This window comes from Maniola hyperantus, chromosome 7 (assembly GCF_902806685.2).
Source record: "Maniola hyperantus chromosome 7, iAphHyp1.2, whole genome shotgun sequence".
Lineage (NCBI taxonomy): Eukaryota > Metazoa > Arthropoda > Insecta > Lepidoptera > Nymphalidae > Maniola > Maniola hyperantus.
Genome location: NC_048542.1, coordinates 5557409 through 5576984, shown reverse-complemented (window position 1 = coordinate 5576984; position 19576 = coordinate 5557409). Strand labels below are relative to the sequence as shown.

General features: G+C 39.3%; 1 protein-coding gene across 1 annotated transcript; it reads right to left on the bottom strand.

The window, feature by feature from the left end:
• Nucleotides 1–940: 940 nt before the first annotated feature.
• On the bottom strand, nucleotides 941–18442 carry pds5 (cohesin associated factor B pds5). Its single transcript, XM_034970690.2, has 19 exons — nucleotides 18204–18442; nucleotides 15144–15233; nucleotides 12283–12477; nucleotides 11749–11939; nucleotides 11057–11264; nucleotides 9611–10657; nucleotides 9186–9363; nucleotides 8347–8535; nucleotides 7548–7641; nucleotides 6936–7119; nucleotides 6028–6249; nucleotides 5271–5408; nucleotides 4952–5011; nucleotides 4693–4852; nucleotides 4223–4341; nucleotides 3566–3709; nucleotides 3080–3244; nucleotides 1929–2036; nucleotides 941–1423 (listed from the first exon to the last, which is right to left on the bottom strand). The coding sequence occupies exons 2-19, from the start codon at nucleotides 15222–15224 to the stop codon at nucleotides 1322–1324; spliced, it is 3585 nt and encodes a 1194-aa protein (XP_034826581.1). The 5' UTR covers nucleotides 15225–15233; nucleotides 18204–18442; the 3' UTR covers nucleotides 941–1321.
• Nucleotides 18443–19576: the final 1134 nt, after the last annotated feature.

The window sequence follows — 19576 nt, the reverse complement described above, 5'->3', positions numbered from 1 at the left end:
AAAGAAAAGGGAATATTGATTTTATCCTTTAAATTCACTGAAATGGACAGAATTTTGTATTTTTACAAGTACGCTGGAATGCCAAAATGACATTTTTGGAGCCGATTCTAAGCGCCCGACCGAGCGTACCGGGAAATAAAATTGTCATTTTGTATCGTGGTGTCATGGTCCTCGTGTTGACTGATGACTTATCACATCACATCATTTCAGTTCTGAGTACGCTCATATGACTCACTCTTATCAGCGCCAAAATGGCGATAATCAAAAACAGGTCGGCAATAGCAAGTCCAGCGTACGTGTATTAGTAAAGGTTGGTGTTTTGTCCAAAGATGACACTAATAATAATTATTCTCAGTTGTACGCAATCACTATCCATACATGTAAGAACGCTCACTGTTGTTTAAATTGTGACTAGACCAACTGATTAAATTCCCTGAACATTTAAAACGACGGACATAGGTATCTTAACAAAAATAAACGTGGCTTTAAAAAATTGAAAAAAGAAGTGTAGACTAAAAAATATTGCAGTGCTGAAAATAAATATATAAAAGGAAAAGGCAACTGACTGACTGACTGACTGATCTATCAACGCACAGGTCAAATTACTGGACGGAATCGGGCTGAAATTTTGCATGCAGATAGCTATTATGACGTAGGCATCCGCTAAGAAAGGATTTTTGAAAATTCAACCCCTAAGGGGGTGAAATAGGGGTTTGAAATTTGTGTAGTCCACGCGAACGAAGTCGCGAGCATAAGCTAGTTTCTAATATAAATGTACCTAGATTACATACGTACCTACATACATAGGTTACATAGATACGTTTTTCCAAAACAAAAATTACTTATCTGGCGAAACCTTCATCATTTCAGATTGGAAAAATTATGATTAACGAACGATTAAGAACCTTATTTTTTAAATAAAATAAAAATACACATAATCTAAAATTCAATGAGTTATAATTGTTCAAACCATAGATTAAAAACAGCCTGATCAAATTGAGATAATTCGAAATTGGGCAAGACCACTGAAATGGACATACACCAGTACGCTGGAAGAGGTGTGCCAATTGCCATAGAAATAAACAGTTATTTTTTGTGCCTGCCGATCAGAAATAAACATTTAGCGTAAACGTATTAATATGTTGTTGGTTTGAGTCAGGTGTGACCACAAATGACATGACGGTTTAACAAAAAAAAAATGGTATTTCACATAATATTATGGAAATAAGTATTCAATAATTTAGACATTGCCACCGATTGCAAAGTTATAAAACAAACCTCGTGGGTTCACAGTGGGACTACACCGCGGGATTTGGGGCGCTCAGTCGCTCAGAACACGTTTGGCCAGCGGTTCTTCTAGCTCTGTTTCCGGGGGCTGTTCCAGGCCGGGCAGTATTATCTGAGTGTCTGATGCTTCTGAGGGCTGGTGAAGAAATTTTCAAGGTTATAATTGGTTCAAGGAAAAATTCTATTGTAAATTCTATTTTATTGAATTGAAACAGAATTATCCGATTGCAGTGCGTAAATAGCCTAATTTGTCATAGAAATGCGGGTAACATCATAAGCACTTTCCAATGCAATTCCAATTTCATTCCAATACTTCATATTTCCAATACAAAAAATGGTCGATATTATGTAATCTGGTAAAAAACTTTCGGCTTGGAATTTCTGCTGTTTTGTTAGGTAGTGTAAAAACTAACTAGTAAAAAAGCTGTGATAGCCTTCTCCATAATGTTCTCAAAGGCGTGTGAAGTCTGCCAATCCGCATATGGCCAGCGTGGTAGACTATGGCCAAACCCCTTCTCACTCTGAGAGGAGACCCGTGCTCTGTAGTGAGCCGGCAATAGGTCAATCGTCATGATCATCATGATGATGATATGATTTCCGCAAAGGAACGCCTGCTCCTATACAATATATTCAAGTCTCACCTCAACGTCATTCGCGTTTTCAGACTCCTTGTCGTCGGCTGCGCGCGCACGTTTCTTTGCGCCGCGGGAGTTCATCTCTGCCGCTGAGCCCTGTTTCTTAGGTTGGAACTGCGGAGTACACGTTTGTATTGAATAACTAGTAAAACAATAGTGCCATCCTTTTCAAAACGTTCTATGCGGAAAAGGACGGTATTATTAGTTCAAATCAGTAGTTAGATTTTTCAAGGTACATGGACATGACGTCAATACATCTTACATACGTTTAGAATAATAGGTCTTTATTTCAAAATGTTACTATTGTAGACATCAATTTTGATTCATAAAACAATCTTGGATGAATCTTGGATCCATTCGATGAAAACATGATCTCTTATTGAAACGGCGGCATATTGTGGAGTTTAAATTAAACAAGGCTGTTAATGTAAATAATTTCAGCAATTTCAGCAAATACTTTGCTTTCATTTGCGAGTAAACAATAAACAACAACAATTCAAGGAAAATTTTATATTGCAGTTTGTAGTTAGACAACGATAATAACCCATGCAATGATGGTATAATACGTAAAATATGACTCCTCAAGAGCCATTTTAACCCCATGGGTCAACAACTGTCATGTCAAAAGTACGGTTCATCTTTAAAATAGACTAAAATCGTACTTTAGACATGAAATTTGACTCAAAAAGTTAAAATGGCGCGTGAGGAGCCGTTTTTACGGACTATACTCATTTTTATTAAACAACTTTGAAATTATAATATTATCGTCGTAAATTTCTAACCCTATCTTACAGGGTTGAATTTTCAAAAATTGTTTATTAGCGGATGTCATAATAGCTATCTGCATGCCGAATATCAGACCGATCCGCCCATTAGCTTGAGCTATGCGTTGATATAGTACGCGTCAGGTCGAGATGACAATCGGGGTTTGAGGTGGAATGACACCCCGTACACCCGCATGGCCCGCGCTAATCCGATGCGGGATAGCGCTGATGACGTGCGGGTGCACGGGGCGTCCCCCCGCATCATACCCCAAATTGTTATCTTGATCTGTCGCGTACCTACTATAGATTAGTCAGTCAGTCCAGAAGCAATTTCCGAGCAAGCGGCAGTAAAATATTTAATCATTATAATCACTCAATATTATTATCAATCACCTGTAGTTCTGGAGGTAAGAACACGCGTGTGTTGACGAAGTAGTCAGGCTGCGGCGCGAAGTACATGGTGGGGATGCGCGCGTCCGTGGGGAACTCGCGCATCTCGAAGCTGGTCGAGCGCGTCCATATCACCGACATGGCGAGATCGCACGTGGCCCATAGTTTCTAAAACAAAACACCAGTTTGACAGTTTTAAATTTAAATGACATAGTGACCTAGTGACATTAGCTGAAAGTCGCGAGCCTGTTGTTTAAATTTGTAGCGTGCACTAAAATTTAGTTTATGTAAATTTGAGTGTCTGTGTGTGTGTGTGTCTGTCTATCTGTCTGCTAGGCTTTCACGGCCCATCCGTTCAACCGATTTTGTCGAAATTCGGTAGAGATAGTTTGCATCCCGGGGAGCTACAGAGATAACTGTTTATCCCGAAAAATCAAAGAGTACCCATGGGATTGTTAAAAACCTAAATGACAGACATATGTAACTCACAAAGTTCATAGTGTCGTCCATTTCATTGAGGGCGTCCTTGTGCATCTTCATCCGCTCCACGAGGCTCTTGTAGAAGCCGTAGCAGTAGAAGTCGTTGCGGGTTATGAGCGGCTCCAGAACGAACCACAGGCATTGTTTTACCACCTAAATACAGAAAAATAACATTGATCGTTATATAAAAAGAAAAGAAAAAGAAGCTAATCATAAAAAGAAAAGTCCTGACTCACTCACCGACTGACTCATCAACGCCCAGACCAAACAGTTTTGCACAAAGGTTCATAATGCAGATAAGGAAGAAGGCTGGATTCCCACGGGATAAAGATTTATATTTTCTTTGGGGGCGGTTGCTAACTTGCTACACTTTAGCCGCGGAAAGAAATTAGTATAACGCTCTCTGTTACGTAATCCCATACAAATGATAAAGGCAAAAATCTCAGTGGGTGCTATCCATTTTGTGACACCGAGCAATCACAAACGAGACAACGTTTTCTAATTCGAATGTTTTTAAAAACATGTTTGTGATTGATGGTGGTTGATTGGTGGCTCAAAACGGTTAACGCCCACTGAGATTTTTGCCTCTATCATTTGTATGGGATTACGTAACAGAACGTAACTTCTTTCCGCGGATAGGGTATAGTAGAAAGATAGATCTCTTACTTTGAGCTGTGGCACGTTATCGTAGGTGACAAAGGCCGGATCATGGGCCAGCACCGGCACCGCGAACACCATCATGTAGTCCGGCAGAATGTGCGGCAACTGGCTCACGGCACGTTCAACTGCACACACAAAATCAAACTTATAGGGTGCTATTCGATTGAAGCGGAGACGAGATTTGTGCGCATCGACCAATCACATTATTGGAAAATGACGTGATAAAATTACAACGTGATCTAACTGTAGGCAAGGCTATTTACTAAACGTTGGTACCCACAGTGATGCTTGTCCGGCTCGCGGCCCGCTAGTGCGTATATGCCCATGACGTCAGCGACAGACATGTCTCACCTTTGGTGCCCACAGTGATGTTCCGCACGTACTCGCAGCGCTGCACGAGGCCGCGGATGCTATTGTCCAGCTCGCGGCCCGCTAGTGCGTACATGCCCATAACGTCAGCGACAGACATGTCTCACCTTTGGTGCCCACAGTGATGTTCCGCACGTACTCGCGGCGCCGCACGACGTCCGCCAGCATGTATTGGCGCACGAGGCCGCGGATGCGCTTGTCCGGCTCGCGGCCCGCTAGTGCGTACATGCCCATGAAGTCTAACGGCAGACATTTGTTTGGTATACCCTGTATTGAAAGATCATAATATGACATTAGGTAAGACAAAATGGAAAAAACCACGTCTTTAAATAATTAAATAAACACAAAATTAGCAATAAATTGTACCTTCGATAAACCTTTATGTAGTTTAGCAGCGAATGCTTCTCGCACTTCTGGTACATCATCCTGTAAAAAAAGAATTCTTCATTACGAAAAACTTGATATTGAAATTACACCACACTCAATAATATGTAGACCGAAGTACTAAAAAAGCTGAGGCTGGTGGTTTGTAAATAGATAATAAGACCGTAAAGGTGTGTTTCCACAGAAGCAAAGCTGAGCCGTGTTTTCGACCAATCAGATCATTCAGAGACGTGGTAGTTTTATCACGTCTTGTAATTTTCTCTGCTCCATTTCAGTGGAAACGCATGCCAAAGTGACATACCACCATGAGATGCGAGAGGTTGTAGAACTGGTCAGCGGTGAACTGGTCGCCGACGCCCTTCTGCTCGCAGATCTTCAACATGGCCGCGCCCGCCGCCAGCCGTAAGTGCGACATTTCCGCGGCCGACACGCGCTTTTGCTGTGTACAAGTAATAACTACTAAGTCTAATCAATATACAATCAATTTAAATGGCACTTTCTTTTGTGGACAATCTATCTATATATAAAAAATTCAAAGTCCTGACTGACTGACTGACTGACTGACATATATATCAACGCACAGCCTAAACCGCTGGTTTAGGACCAGCGGTTTCTAAACCAGCGGTTTAGTCGTTTTAAAGAGGTATCCACTGAGAAAGGATCTTTTTAAATTCCACCCCTAAGTGGGTTAAATGGGGCATGGAAGTTTGTATGACAGTCCGTTATTTGTTAAATGGGGCATGGAAGTTTGTATGACAGTCCGTTATTTTTCAAGTTATTTGCATGAAAATTGGTATTTGGGTTTTCGGTCACAAATGAAGAAATAAGTTTCAGGATTTTTGGAAAATTCGCCCATAAGGGTGGTAAAATAGAGGATGAAAGTTTGTATGGGACAGTTTTAATTATTGATATTATTAACTTGAAATTTGGAAAGTAGGTTTTCTTGAGGATAGGTGTCAGCTAAGAAATGACTCTGAGAAAATCCCCAGCCCCGCCCAGTGTGTGGGTTGGTCTTTCTATCGAGAAGGAATCAGTCAGAAGTATGGTAGAATTGATACCTGTAATAAATCTCCTTTGTGTATGATAAACGCGTTGAGCATCCTAAATGTCTTCTGAGCAGACAGTTCATCTTTCTTGAGCCCCAAGAGCCAGCGAGCCATGCATTTGAGTCCTTCTAGTTTGCAGCGAGTCTCTTCTGGCAAGTCCTCTTCATCACACCATTCACCTTCAGGTGCGTTTGAGTTTCCACCGCCTTCTCTGACCAGTAACTCTTTTACTATCTATTAAGAAGAAAATAATAAGTTCATTTTTAGGGTAGGAACCTTTATAGGATCACTTTGTTGTCTGTCTGTCTACCTATCTGTCTGTCTGTCTGTCTATAGGGTAATTCCCTTTGACTTATTGAAATTGGGCAGGTAGGTAGGTCTTATAGCACACGTAAGGGGAAAAATCCGAAAACCGCGAATTTGTGGTTACATCACAAAAAAATATGTTCATGAACCAATCATTACTATTTTCACCTTCCAAAGTAAGATTAATATACCAAGTGGGATATCATACGAAAGGGCTTTACTAGTGCATTTTAAAACAGATTTTTATTTATTTTTATGCATTGTAGTTTTTGATTTATCGTGCCAAATGTCGAAAAATACGACTGTTGTACGAAACCCTCGGTGCGCGAGTTTTACTCGCACTTGGCCGGTTTTTTGTTTTAATTTAGAAGATGGCAAAGTTTATAATTATCTTATTGCGTGCACAACCATGAGTCATGACCTGCTAGGTATGTGACTTTCAACTATGTGTACAGAGAGCAACGCGTTTTGACAACACATTCAGTGTGCAATTATTGGGCACTATTGATGACAATGGTGAAGCCTTGGGGCAGATTGTGCGCAATGTGTCCAAGTATGACAACAGCCGTGTTCTAAGAGTGGCTGTAAATACAGTTTAGTGTTAATGAGCTCACCTTCCTAGAGACAATGTTTTTGATGACAACGGGGAAGCTGTCGGGCAGGTTGTGCGCGATGTGTCCAAGTGTGACGATGGCCGTGCGGTAGTGTTCAGAGTGCGGGCTCAGAGTCGTCTTTAGTGTCTCAAGTATTTCTGTGAAGATTTGTGACCGCTGCTCCGGAACGTTTACGAATAGACACCTAAAAATAAATTCAATCAGTAGAACTTATCATTCATCAAAAGGTTGTCTGGAAGAGATCGCTATTTAGCGATAAGACCGCCTTTTTGTACCTACTTTTTAAGATTTCTTTTTGTAACCTGTCATTTGTGTTTTTGTGGTGCAACAAAGTCTATACATACATACATACAATTTGTCTCACTTGATGTGCCTAACTTCACATAAGGTAAATGTAACTGGACAAATGAAATTAGAGCCTCAATAGCTCAACGGTTACGGCGCGGACTGAAATCCGAAAGGTCGGCAGTTCAAACCCCACCCGTTGCACTATTGTCGTACCTGCGCCTAGCACAAGCTTTACGTTTAGTTGAAGGTGAAACGGGAATATTATTCATGATTAGCATGGCTAATATTCTTTAAAAAAAAATACTAATCCCGAAATGAACTAACCTGACAGCGTTTTTAGCCTGTTTCGGTGTTCCAACTTCAGCATATGCCTTGCAAAGAGTTATCAGTTTCGGGAACAATGCCGGACATGCTTCACCTGTAAAAGAATTCTAATCAGTATTAGATAAGACAAGTAAAATCGCAAGCAAAACGTAGAACCTCAAGTGTTCGCCGGTGAAGACAAACTTGCCAATTTCTTTCTGACTTTACCCAGATATGGAATTACAGTCTTGGAGATGCATAGATTAGTTTCGAGTCCATTCCAACCAACTCATGACTTCAGTCTCTAATGGCATCTTAGACCGAGGTTGCGGCGGTATCGCTGCAAAAAGTAGATCGATGTCCCTATCTGTTGCCAATTCCAATTAAAAAAAACCGGCCAAGTGCGAGTCAGACTCGCGCACTGAGGGTTCCGTACTACAATAGTATTTTATCGTCACTTTGCACGATAAATCAAAAATCATTATGCCTAAAAATAAATAAAAATCTGTTTTAAAATGTAAAAGTAAAGCCCTTTCATATGACACCCCCTTGGTATAGTAATCTTACTGTAAAAGTTAAAAATGAAAATAGCAATATTTGTTCATGAACACATTTTAATTTTTTTCTTGTAATGTAACCACAAATTAACGGTTTTCAGATTTTTCCTCTCATGTGTGCCATAAGACCTACCTTTCTGCCAAATTTCTTGATTCTAGGTCAACCGGAAGTACCCTATATATTTTGATTCCCTTTGACGGGTCCCTTTTTTCCTTTTGTGGAACAGAACCCAAAATCGCCGCCTAAACGCTCGCGCACGTACCCAATGGTCTATATTTGCCGAGGAAGGTGAGTGCGGCGAGGATGTGCGGCGCCACGGTCTCGTCGTCCATCTCCAGCAGCGACGTGAGGCGGCTCAGTACGTCCTCGTGCAGGAAGTGCGCCGGGAACACGAACGACAGCATCACCAGCAGCTTCAGGCCGCGCTCCGCCGCTTTCTTTATATCGATACCTGAAACACGCCGGAACCTTTGTAGCAATCTAAAAAAGATAAGTATAGGTATATACTATACTATACCTACTGCTTGACAAAACAGATTATTATGTGTATTTCTTCCTATTATAAACTACGTTTTTGCAGTAAGTTTTGTCGGTGGACGTGGAATATTTCAAGTATGTATATTGTATATTTTAAAAAGCACAGAATGTCTTCCAACATGTGACAACCAAAATATACAGCACATAAAAATTACCCCATATAAAAATGTAAAATGGACACTCAAAGCCTAGAGACACAAGTGTCCTAAAAAGTATAAATGACATGTGAAGGTACAGTACGATTCAAACGTAAATGCGCCCCTGACGTTTGCGCACGACGTTGCGCAGAACACACATTTTGAGTGTCCGAGGTAGCGGGGAGGGTAACTGCGCGCACGTGTCGCAACTTCACGCAGACGCATTTAAGTTTGAATCGTACTGTACATAGGTTATAATCTACATTCTCCTCACTACTTCTGCATTGTCCAGCAGTCCATCTCCAGGCTGATGTGATGAATAAAAGTACGCAGAATATAGACAAGTTTCCATACATATTCTCCGTAATATGAAATCCTGTAAAATATAATGTTTTCCAAACAACATAACATAGAAAATTCAACTCACCGCATTCTTCAGCAATGGAGGAGTCGGTGCCTTTGACAGCTCCGTCCACGTAACCAACAAGTATAAGCAAGGACTCATGATCTACCATCACAGAGCTTACTCGTTCGAGGAGCATCTTCACTGTGTTGTAATAGAGGTTTGTCATCACCGGTTGACCAAGCTTCTTGAGAACATTTGACTGTAAATGAAGAAAAAAATTAGTATCTATCAGCATAAGAATAATGGATATTTTGATTTTTGCAAGACTAATTTTTTTCGAATCTAGATCCGTACGGGTACCTCTCTAAATTTTCCATCTATTGAGCTACTATTTGGCTATCGTACTAGAGTACGATATTAAAAATGTATTGAAACAAAACTACAATAAACTGAAGATTTAGATTCTAACATGGATGATCTACATAAATTTTATTGATAAAACTCACTGTTGTGCGCACACAAACTTCGCAGCTGACATTTGGATTCAAAATCGTCTCCATGCCTTGCAACAACTCTGGCGCTTTCTTCATGTGTCCAGAGAACTTATTTAGAAATTCCTGCGCCTTTACAGATTCCGGCAAAAACTTGGAACTAATGTGTAAAACTTTAGCAATCATTTCCTTCTGCACAGCAGGCGTCGGCGGTTTCCTATGCAGATCAATCCATTCGGCGACTGACCTACGCACTGCCAACTGATGTTTCTGCAGCTCTATGAACGCTTTCGTGGCGTTATCGTCGACATTTGACATTAAATAAAAGAGCTTCTTCATCCTCACCGGCGCAGCCAGTGTATAAGGGACCAGTGAGGTATTCAAAAGTCTCTCCACTAGCAATCTGTCTTCTAAAGCAGTCATGTAGTATCCGTGAAGGATTTTGTCTTTGATCCACTGGACGGCTCGTTCGGTTGCCGGCGGTACAGATTCTTCCGTCAAGAATTTTTTGTATATCATCGCTAAGCCAGACATGGCTTCTTTACGGATTTTGAACTTCTTATCTAAAGTCCTTTCTCGGACAAAATGCAGCAGGTCTTCCGACTCGGCCACAGCTTGGAAATCTCTTTGAGCGGTTGCTATTATAGCCATGACCACTTCGTAACGAACCTGTTCGTGAGCGTCATGCTGTCTCAACTTTAACGTTTCTGTAATATCTTTTCTCAAGTCTGGATGGTGTACAAGGAAATGCATGCAATATTGGACACATTTGATTCTAATTTGCACGGAGATATCGTTAAATCGGCCGAGAAATGCTCGCCATAACGCAGGATACTGCTTGGCAAGCTGTGATCCTGGCTCGGAGAACATTCTGGCGAGCAACGCTACAGCGCTTAGTCGCTCTTGGAACTGAGCGGACTTTAGTTTACACTCTAATTGTGGCAATACTGCTAGTAATACGGACGAGCAACATTGGTTTAATTCGTATATTAATTCATATACTTTTGAAAATATAACAAGATTCTTTTCTTCTTTTCCCAATATTAGAACATGATTAAAGAACTGAAATGAAAATGGAATTATTGATATTTGATAAAATTGAGTAGACTATTATTTTTTGGATGAGGAGCTAATCCAAAAAAGCTGTGATAGATTTTAGGACGTTCGCCTCCTATTTGAAGGTCCGGGGTTCGATCTTGGGCACACACCTCTAACTTTTCGGAATTATGTGCGTTTTAAGTAATTAAATATCACTTGCTTTAATGGTGAAGGAAAACAACGTGAGAAAACCTGCATGCCTGAGGGTCCTCTATAATATTCTCAAAGGTGTGTGAAGTTTGCCAATCTGCACTTGGACAGCGTGGTAGACTATGGCCAAAACCCTTCTCACTCTGAGAGGAGACCCATACTCTGTAGTGAGCCGGCAATGGGTTGATCATGATGATGATGAATCCAACTTACCGCCTGTATGTAGGGCTCCAAAGTTTCACTGGTCTTAACTATAAGCTCTTTGGCGAGCGCGTACGCGTGTTTGTGTTCGCGCTTGTTCGGCTCCACCAGGTTCATCAAAATGACGTTCAAAAGTTCATTCGAAACCACGTCAGATTCCGTGATCAGCGGGCACAGAACGTCCAACATAAAGGACTTTACTTTCGATGAGTGCTCAGTGCTGGTGGACAAAAAAACTAATCTTCAAGAAAGAGAAAAAACCGATCAAGTGGGAATCTGACTCGCACACGAAGGGTTCCGTACCATCGTACAAGATATGCCTAACTCTTTTGTGCAAGACACTGCAAGTTAATGACGGACAACGCCATCTTTATATGATTTAGTCAGAACACTAATAACTTTTTCGTTACATTTTAATCTTTTTTGTGATGTAACCACAAATTCATGGTTTTCGGATTTTTCCTTTACGTGACCTACTTGCCAAATTTCATAATTCTAGGTCAACGGGAAGTACACTATTTGCTTTCTTGACAGACACGACAGACAACAAAGTGATCCTATAAGGGTGCCTTTTTCCTTTTGAGGTACGGAACCCTAAAAAGAGAAATATGGCGACTTTTTTAATTTTAATTATTTATTTCTTGATTGGTTTTGATATAAGTTTGATGTGGTACATAAGTAGCAATGGAAATAACAAAACTTACTTGACAATCTTAAACATAAGTGAGAACAGGGCACAGAATATCTCCTGGCAGTCTTCCAGCTCGAAGCACATGTTGAAAGACTTGACATAAGCCAGGTTCTCCAGCAGGTAGAAGTACCGTTTAAACGCTGGGTCTTTTGGGTCCCGAAGACCTTGGAGCTGGTTGATCAGGAACAGGAATATCGTTTTCACCTACAGAAAAAAGAGAGAAATAAAAAAGTTTTTGTCACATTACAAACTTAATGTATTGGTGTTTGTATAATCAATTTTAAGTGGATAGGAATTCAATTTTTATCAAATTTAATTATCAATTTTGTTCTATAGTACACTTTATGAATATGGATCGTGTTACTCATTTCTTCTTCCCTGAGATAAGATCTATCTGGTCAAATACTGACAAAAAGCATTGCTCTGCTAGGGAATCAAGCCTGCAGGGTTGTCCATATCTTGTAATGTGTCATTACCATACTCACAAGTGCTAAAACATAATGTATCAGTGTTTGTACTATCAATTTTAGTCAATTTTGTCAAATACCTGTTCTTGATCCTTGTACGGTGCCTCCGGTGCGTATACGCGGAGCACATCGGCGATGCAGCATGCGATGAGCAGCTGCACGTCGCGCGACGGGTGGGTGAGAAAGAAGTCGTCCGCGAGGTGCAGTGCCAGCGGTATGTACTGCTGGTACATGCCTTCATCTTGCCCCAAGCCCTGGAGGGTGTGAGCCAAAGCCTGGGGAACACAAGTTTTATGTGATTAGGTCTTTAACTAATCATTAATCCTAGCCCAAACCCTGAGGATGTGGGCCAAGGCACACAATAACAAGGAAGACAAGTTTTACGTGATGAGGTACATGGCTTCATCTTAGCCCAAACTCTGGAGGGTGTGAACCAAGATCTGGGGAAGACAAGTTTTATGTGATGAGGTACAGCTAAAGCCTTCACCCTAGCCCAAACCCTGAGGGAGTAAGCCAAGGCCTAGAGAAGACAAGTTTTATGTGATTGAGCCGAACTTGTAGTAGGCTCTAGGTCATATTATTTGCTGCAAGATTTGTGTATGTGTGAAGGTCATAGCTCATTAGAGCCACCTGGGCCTGGCACCCAACCTGCACCGCCTCGTATCGTGCGGTTAGTATTCTATATAGACTTCCATGAACATACGCTCACTTCATCAACTCTTAATCATTCTTTGAATCATTCAATCTCATCAATTTTTTAAAAACCTAATTCCACGCGAACGAAGTCGCGGGCATCAGCTAGTAATACATAATGTAGAATTAATAATGTTCAGTAAACAAATTGTTTTCATTTCCTTTATCTCAACAACGGAAGTGTTGCAACATAACAGCAGTTATGTAAAACGATTGTATGTAGTGACCCCTTATATTTGTATGACATGAATTATAATAAAGATATGAAATGTTAATTGTATGGACTTATATGGCTCAGCAAAATTTGTCTCCTGGCGCGGCGTGCGTTGAGGCAGCGAGCGTGAGTGTATTCGAAGCGCTGTCCATACAAATGGACTTTGATTCCTATTTGAATATTAACCTATCAAATTCAATGAAATTTTGAAATTAACATTTGCGATTCCGTACAAACGCAGCGTGCATTGAAGCACCGTGAGTGTACTCGGAGCTCGGAGCACTTTTCATATACAAACGGAATTTGATTCTTATTTGAATACTTAAGCCCGCGACTTCGTCCGCATGCAAACGCTGGTTTTACCCTTTTAGTTACTGAATTTTGAAAATCCTTTCGTAGCGGCTGTGTACGTCATAATAGCTATCTGCATACCAAATTTCAGCCCGATCAGTCCAGTAGTTAGATCTGTGCGTTGATAGATCAGTCTGTTAGTCAGCTTTTCCTTTTATATATTATGCAGACTAGACGATGTGGATTTAAGTTTTCAAAAATCCCACAGGAACTCTTTGATTTTCCAGGATAAAAAAGTAGCCTTTGTCCTAACCCTACCCGGGGAGCAAACTATTTCTGTGCCAAATTTCTTTTAAATTTGTTAAACATGGGCTGTTATAAGCAAGTAGACCGACAGACCGTCAGACATACTTTCGCATTTACAGTATTAGTAGGTATGGCTTATAACCGATCAAATTGAATAAAATTTTGGAAAAATGATCTATTTAAATTAATATCTGTGTCATGTGTGGTTTGACAGATTTCCGTATAAATATCTCATTTCAAAATTACACAGGCTCAAACACAATATGTATGCTAAGATTGACACGAAAATCTCGTGATCCATAGTACGCTAACTAGTTTTTACACAAGTGGGTAATAATAAAATAGTCTCATGAACCACATGTCTGATGCAGTCTTTTAAAAGCAAACTTAAACAGTAAAACGCATCGTATTTAAAAAAAAACGCAAAAAATATCTGACAAATGCAATGTTCCCAATGGGTATTAAATTTCACAATCATACATGGCATAGCAAAGGCATGTACATATTATTTATGTCTTAATATATTAAATGCATAAATTGTAATGCATAGCTTAGTGTTTAGGGTGTTGCCTTTTAATCAGAGGTCAGGGGTTCGATCCCGGGCATGCACCTTAACTTTTCCGAGTAATGTGCTTTTTAAGTAATTAAATATCACTTGCTTTAACGGTAAAGGAAAACATCGTGAGGAAACCTGCATGCCTGAGAGTTCCCCATAATGTTCTCAAAGGTGTGTGAAGTCTACCAATCTGCACATGGCCAGCATGGTAGACTATGGCCAAACCCCTTCTTACGCTGAGAGGAGATCCGTGCTCTGTAGTGAGCCGGCGATGGGTTGATCATGATGATGATAATAATATTTAAATGCGACCGCCGCGACAGGTCAAGATGGCAATTAGGGTATGAGGCGGGGGGACGCCCCGCACACCCGCACTCGCCCGCACCAGGTTAGCGCGGGGGCTGTGCAAGTGCGGAGGGCGTTCCCTCCCCGATTACCATTTCAACCTGTCACATACTATATATACTTTGTTTTATGAGATTTCCCAACTTGTCAACCTCTTTAGGGCAGTGCCTGGCAAATGCTAACTCCAATACTTATGTATTCCTGATCCCAGGTTCCAATACAATATACCTGACTGGGCCATCTTAAAGAACTTTCATCATGATCAACCAATTGCCAGGTTGCTCCATTGCGACGTGATTGAAGGACAAACCAACAAACTTTCGCATTAATATGGATAATAATAGCAGAAGTTTTTCATTGAAACACTTCAGTCGAATGAACATCTTTAGACACTGGCTGCCGGCTCGTAGAGATGCTAGATGCTGAGACAATAGTAGCATATGTGCTCCCAGCCTTATTTGGTCATGAGAAGTTACACGCTCCAGCTCCGCTACATGTCAAAAATAGGTTTTAAAATAAAAGTAGATCCTGAATACCTTGAGTCTCCGAACAAGCTCGTCTGGTCCAAGGTCATCGGTAATTGGGCGGCAGCCTTGCGGGTACACTATATCCGCCATGATGCCAATCTGTAAAGACATTTGATTTTAAGTTTTTTTTTATATCCTTCTAGGTGCTTTCAGGTAAAAAGAGCGCTTGAATGACAGTGGTGGGATGTCTGCACTTACTATTCTCTCATACTGCACGGGTAACGAAAAGCTGAATAAACCAATCCAGCACCAAGCACCGATTTTCAATTAAGCGGAGGGCGGTTGACCAATCAGATTCAAAAATATCATGTAATTCTTTCAAAAATTTGATTGGTCGACTGATACATCGTTCCGCTTCAGTAAGGATCTTTATAACAGCAAATAGAATGATAAATGGCCTACTGCGCAGCTACAAGGTCAGCGATCTTTTTACGTGTGTTACGAAGTGTCCATTAGACTTAAACAGCTCATACAATGCAGAAGCCAAACTGAACCAGTCGGCCTTATAGGATGAGTGCACAATGCACTAAATGCAATGAATTCCACTAGGCTATAAGTCCCGCAAATTGCTAATGCGCGTGGCCGCCATTTTAGTGACGTCAGCACTAGACTGGAGTTTCGAGCTGATGGTATATTTTTTGGTCGGCTGACGTCAAAATGACATCATTTCGTCATGTTCATGTTAATGAGACATGGTTCCAGCGCAATAGCAATTTACGGGACTTATACTCAAACACATTTTAAATTACATCTCCCATATGCATGAGAATGCAACAGTGTCATATTATTATAGACTATAGTGAAACACTTGTTTTTCACTTTGTATGAGCAAAGCTACAAGTGTAGTGAAAGTGGATATGATTTCTAATGGTAGCTATTGTACATAATTTCAACAAAATATGCCACATGCTATGGCAAATCTAGGCAAACATTTTATCTCACAACAAATTATAGTTGGCATATTTCAAAATAACAACTATGTAACAATTTCAGTAATTGTATATTTTTTCCTTAAATTAAGTACTAACTGTGCAGAACAATATATGTGTCTGTGACCTTGTGATATTTTAAGCCCCCAATGCAAAAACATGAGGGATATATTGTCTTGTTGTAATGTCTACCATAGGGATGGACCAAGACGGATGGACTTTAGAATTGAAGATTAATTTAATTCATACACTAGTTTTTGTACATTAATATCTACAGTAAGTAATTATGAATATATAAATGTAATGTTAATCACATTCATATTTATTCAATGCAGCTAGCTTAGTAACCCAAATAAAAGAATTTTGCATAAATACATAATCATTAAGCTTTGTGTATTAATTTAAGTAAGTTTTAGACACATTTTAATGTGCCTAAAACAAATAATGTAATTTTATCATTTATTATAACACAACATTTTTGTAAATAATAAGAATAAATCATAATGACTAAAAATATCAGATCACCTCTTAAAAAACAGTTTTGCAATTCACTTTTGTCTGTTTATTTGCTCATAACTTTTTAGTGGATTACTAGATGATGCCTAGCGTCTTCATCTGTGTAGATTTAGTTTTTTAAAAATGCTGTGGGAACTCTTTGATTTTCTGGAATTGGATGTAGCCTATATAATTCAGGGTATAATCTATCTCCATTCCTTTAAGCCATATTGATTCAGACACTGTGTCAAGGAGAAACAAACATCCAAACTTTCACATATATAGTTACTCGCGACTTCAACCGCATGAACTACAAAAATTTCATACCCCGTTTTACCCCATTAGGGTTGAATTTTCAAAACCTTTTTCTTAGCAAATGTCTACGTCTATCTGCATGCCAAATTTCAGCCCAATCCATCCAGTAGTTTGAGCTGTGAGTTGATAGATCAGTCAGTCAGTCAGTCAGTCACCTTTTTCTTTTATTTATAGACTAGCTTATGCCCGCGACTTCGTCCGCGTGGACTACGCAAACTTTAACCCTCAATTTTATCCCCTTAGGGGTTGAATTCCCAAAAATCCTTTCTTAGCAGATGCCTACCTCATAATAGCTATCTGCATGCCAAATTTCAGCCCGATCCGTCCAGTAGTTTGAGCTGTGCGCTGATAGATCAGTCAGTCAGTCAGTCACCTTTTCATTTTATATATTTAGATTATTAGGATTAGAACATTTCACAAGGAAGATTATAAGTGTAAACACAATATTCACATTCAATGTGGACAAAGTAATTATGGACAATTGCTTACCTTCTTATACTATAGGATTAAGATTTATGATATAGTACTTACTATTGATGTATAATAGGTTGGTCAGTCGTATTGCAATGCATGAATTATATAGTACTTACTATTGATGTATAATAGGTAGGTCAGTCGTATTGCAGTGCATCAATTGCATACATCCCGGCAATGAGGCTACAATCTATCCCCAAAAATCAAAATCTTCCTACAGGATTTTTAAAATGAATACCTAATTCCACATCGACGAAGCCACAGGTATCATCTATTAGTTAATAATGAATACATTTTAAATTGTACTGATTTATTTTACACAAACATGGCCAGTCTGATATCTCTATAGGTTTTGCTTTTCAGAAACCTTTCCCTCTACTCCCCAATACATTATTAATACTTAATACTTAGTAGGTTTAATATTGCACAGCTACTTGAATATGGACTTGAAGAAACACCATATAAACACAAAATATCAACATGATGTAGAAAAATATCTCGATTTGATTTGACCCTAGACTGTATTGGCGTGGTTACAAACATAGCATTTATGATAACATGAATGATTGACTATGCGTTAGTAATAATTTAATGAAACAACGCGTAAAAAAATCTGTAAGCACACAGATTATTTGTTTTTGATTATATAGGTATGCTTGCATTCGTGGTTGCTTTCAAGTTTACCACATTATCTTTGCTACGCTTATGAGCAGTTAGCGATTTAATATCCAAACAAACATCAGATTTCGAGGTTAATCAATCATCATTTATACCCAAATCATATACATCAAGTCATTTTGATGCTGAATGTTCACAAAATACAGTAATGCGAACCTGTAATGGCTAAAATACGTACAAGAAATCATAGACGTGGGGCTTGCGTTCCCGATGTTTACAAAATTCTCCACAGCAGCTGAACCCGAACACAGTAATCACGGTAACAACATATTTATATTATAAAATCATCACTAGAAAACAAATCCTTTGCTTTAAGAAATGTCCTATTGATCTAATTACATAGAAAATCCGTAATAAAATTCTATTAACTCTCGGTGGACGCCAAACTGCGGGAAAAACTAGGGTGAAGTTAGCAACATGTCGGTTTGCAATTCAAGGTTACTCTATAATCTATGGAATCCGTTGAGAAAATTAATTTTAGGAAGAATCAAGCTTTGTATAGTACACACCATATGGTACAAATGGGTAACATTGGTATAATAGCGATGTAGTTTTGTGCAATCAGGTATTCCTAGAGATCAACAAACAATTATTTACAACATAAGAAAAAGTTAAATAATTATTCTAGGTTTTATTTTAAATCGGACTTTTGTACTAAGACAAAGATTTCACTTCAATCTATTCATTTATTATTAGGTGAACAATAGTTATGTACCTATTTACAAATTCTGTTCAAAAGGTCAAGTTAAGCTTTGTTAAGTAGATGAAGAAAGTAGATACTTAGTGACCTACCCTACTCTACGAACAAAAATAAAAAAACAGGCCGAATGCGAGTTAGACTCGCGCACTAAGGGTTCCGTAGTACAGTTGTATTTTTACGACATTTTGCACGACAAATATCTTACTTCGAAAATTGAAAATACTAATAGGTACTTACTTCATGACCACAATTTTTTTTTTGTGAGATGTAACCACTAATTCACGCTTTTCAGATTTTTCCCCGAATGTTTGCTGTAAGACTTACCTACCTGCCAAATTTCATGATTCTAGGTCAACGGGTCTGTAGGTTCCTTGACAGACCGACAGACAGACAGACAGAGAACAAAGTGATCCTATAAGGGTTCCGTTTTTCCTTTTGAGGTACGGAACCCTAAAAATCTACATTATAACAAAACATAATAATGTTCCCTTCATAATTGAATTAGGGTTAACATTAGTAAATAATATGAGACAACTCTTTCATTTTCAATAGATATAGTATTTTAATACTATAGGTCTTTTATACTTACAGATAATTAGGTATTTTAAAAAAGTTGTATTTTTACCCTAGTTCTGACCTGCCATTTGAATGGTTGATTTGCTGTTTACATTTTTTCACAGCCAATCAAGGGGCAGAATTTTGTGGTGATGCCCACTAAGCTAAGGTCTGAATTTCCAAAAATCTTTTCTTAGCGGATGTCTACGTCATAATAGCTATATGCATGCCAAATTTCAACCCAATCCATCCAGTAGTCTGAGCTGTGCGTTGCTAGATCAGTCAGTCAGTCAATG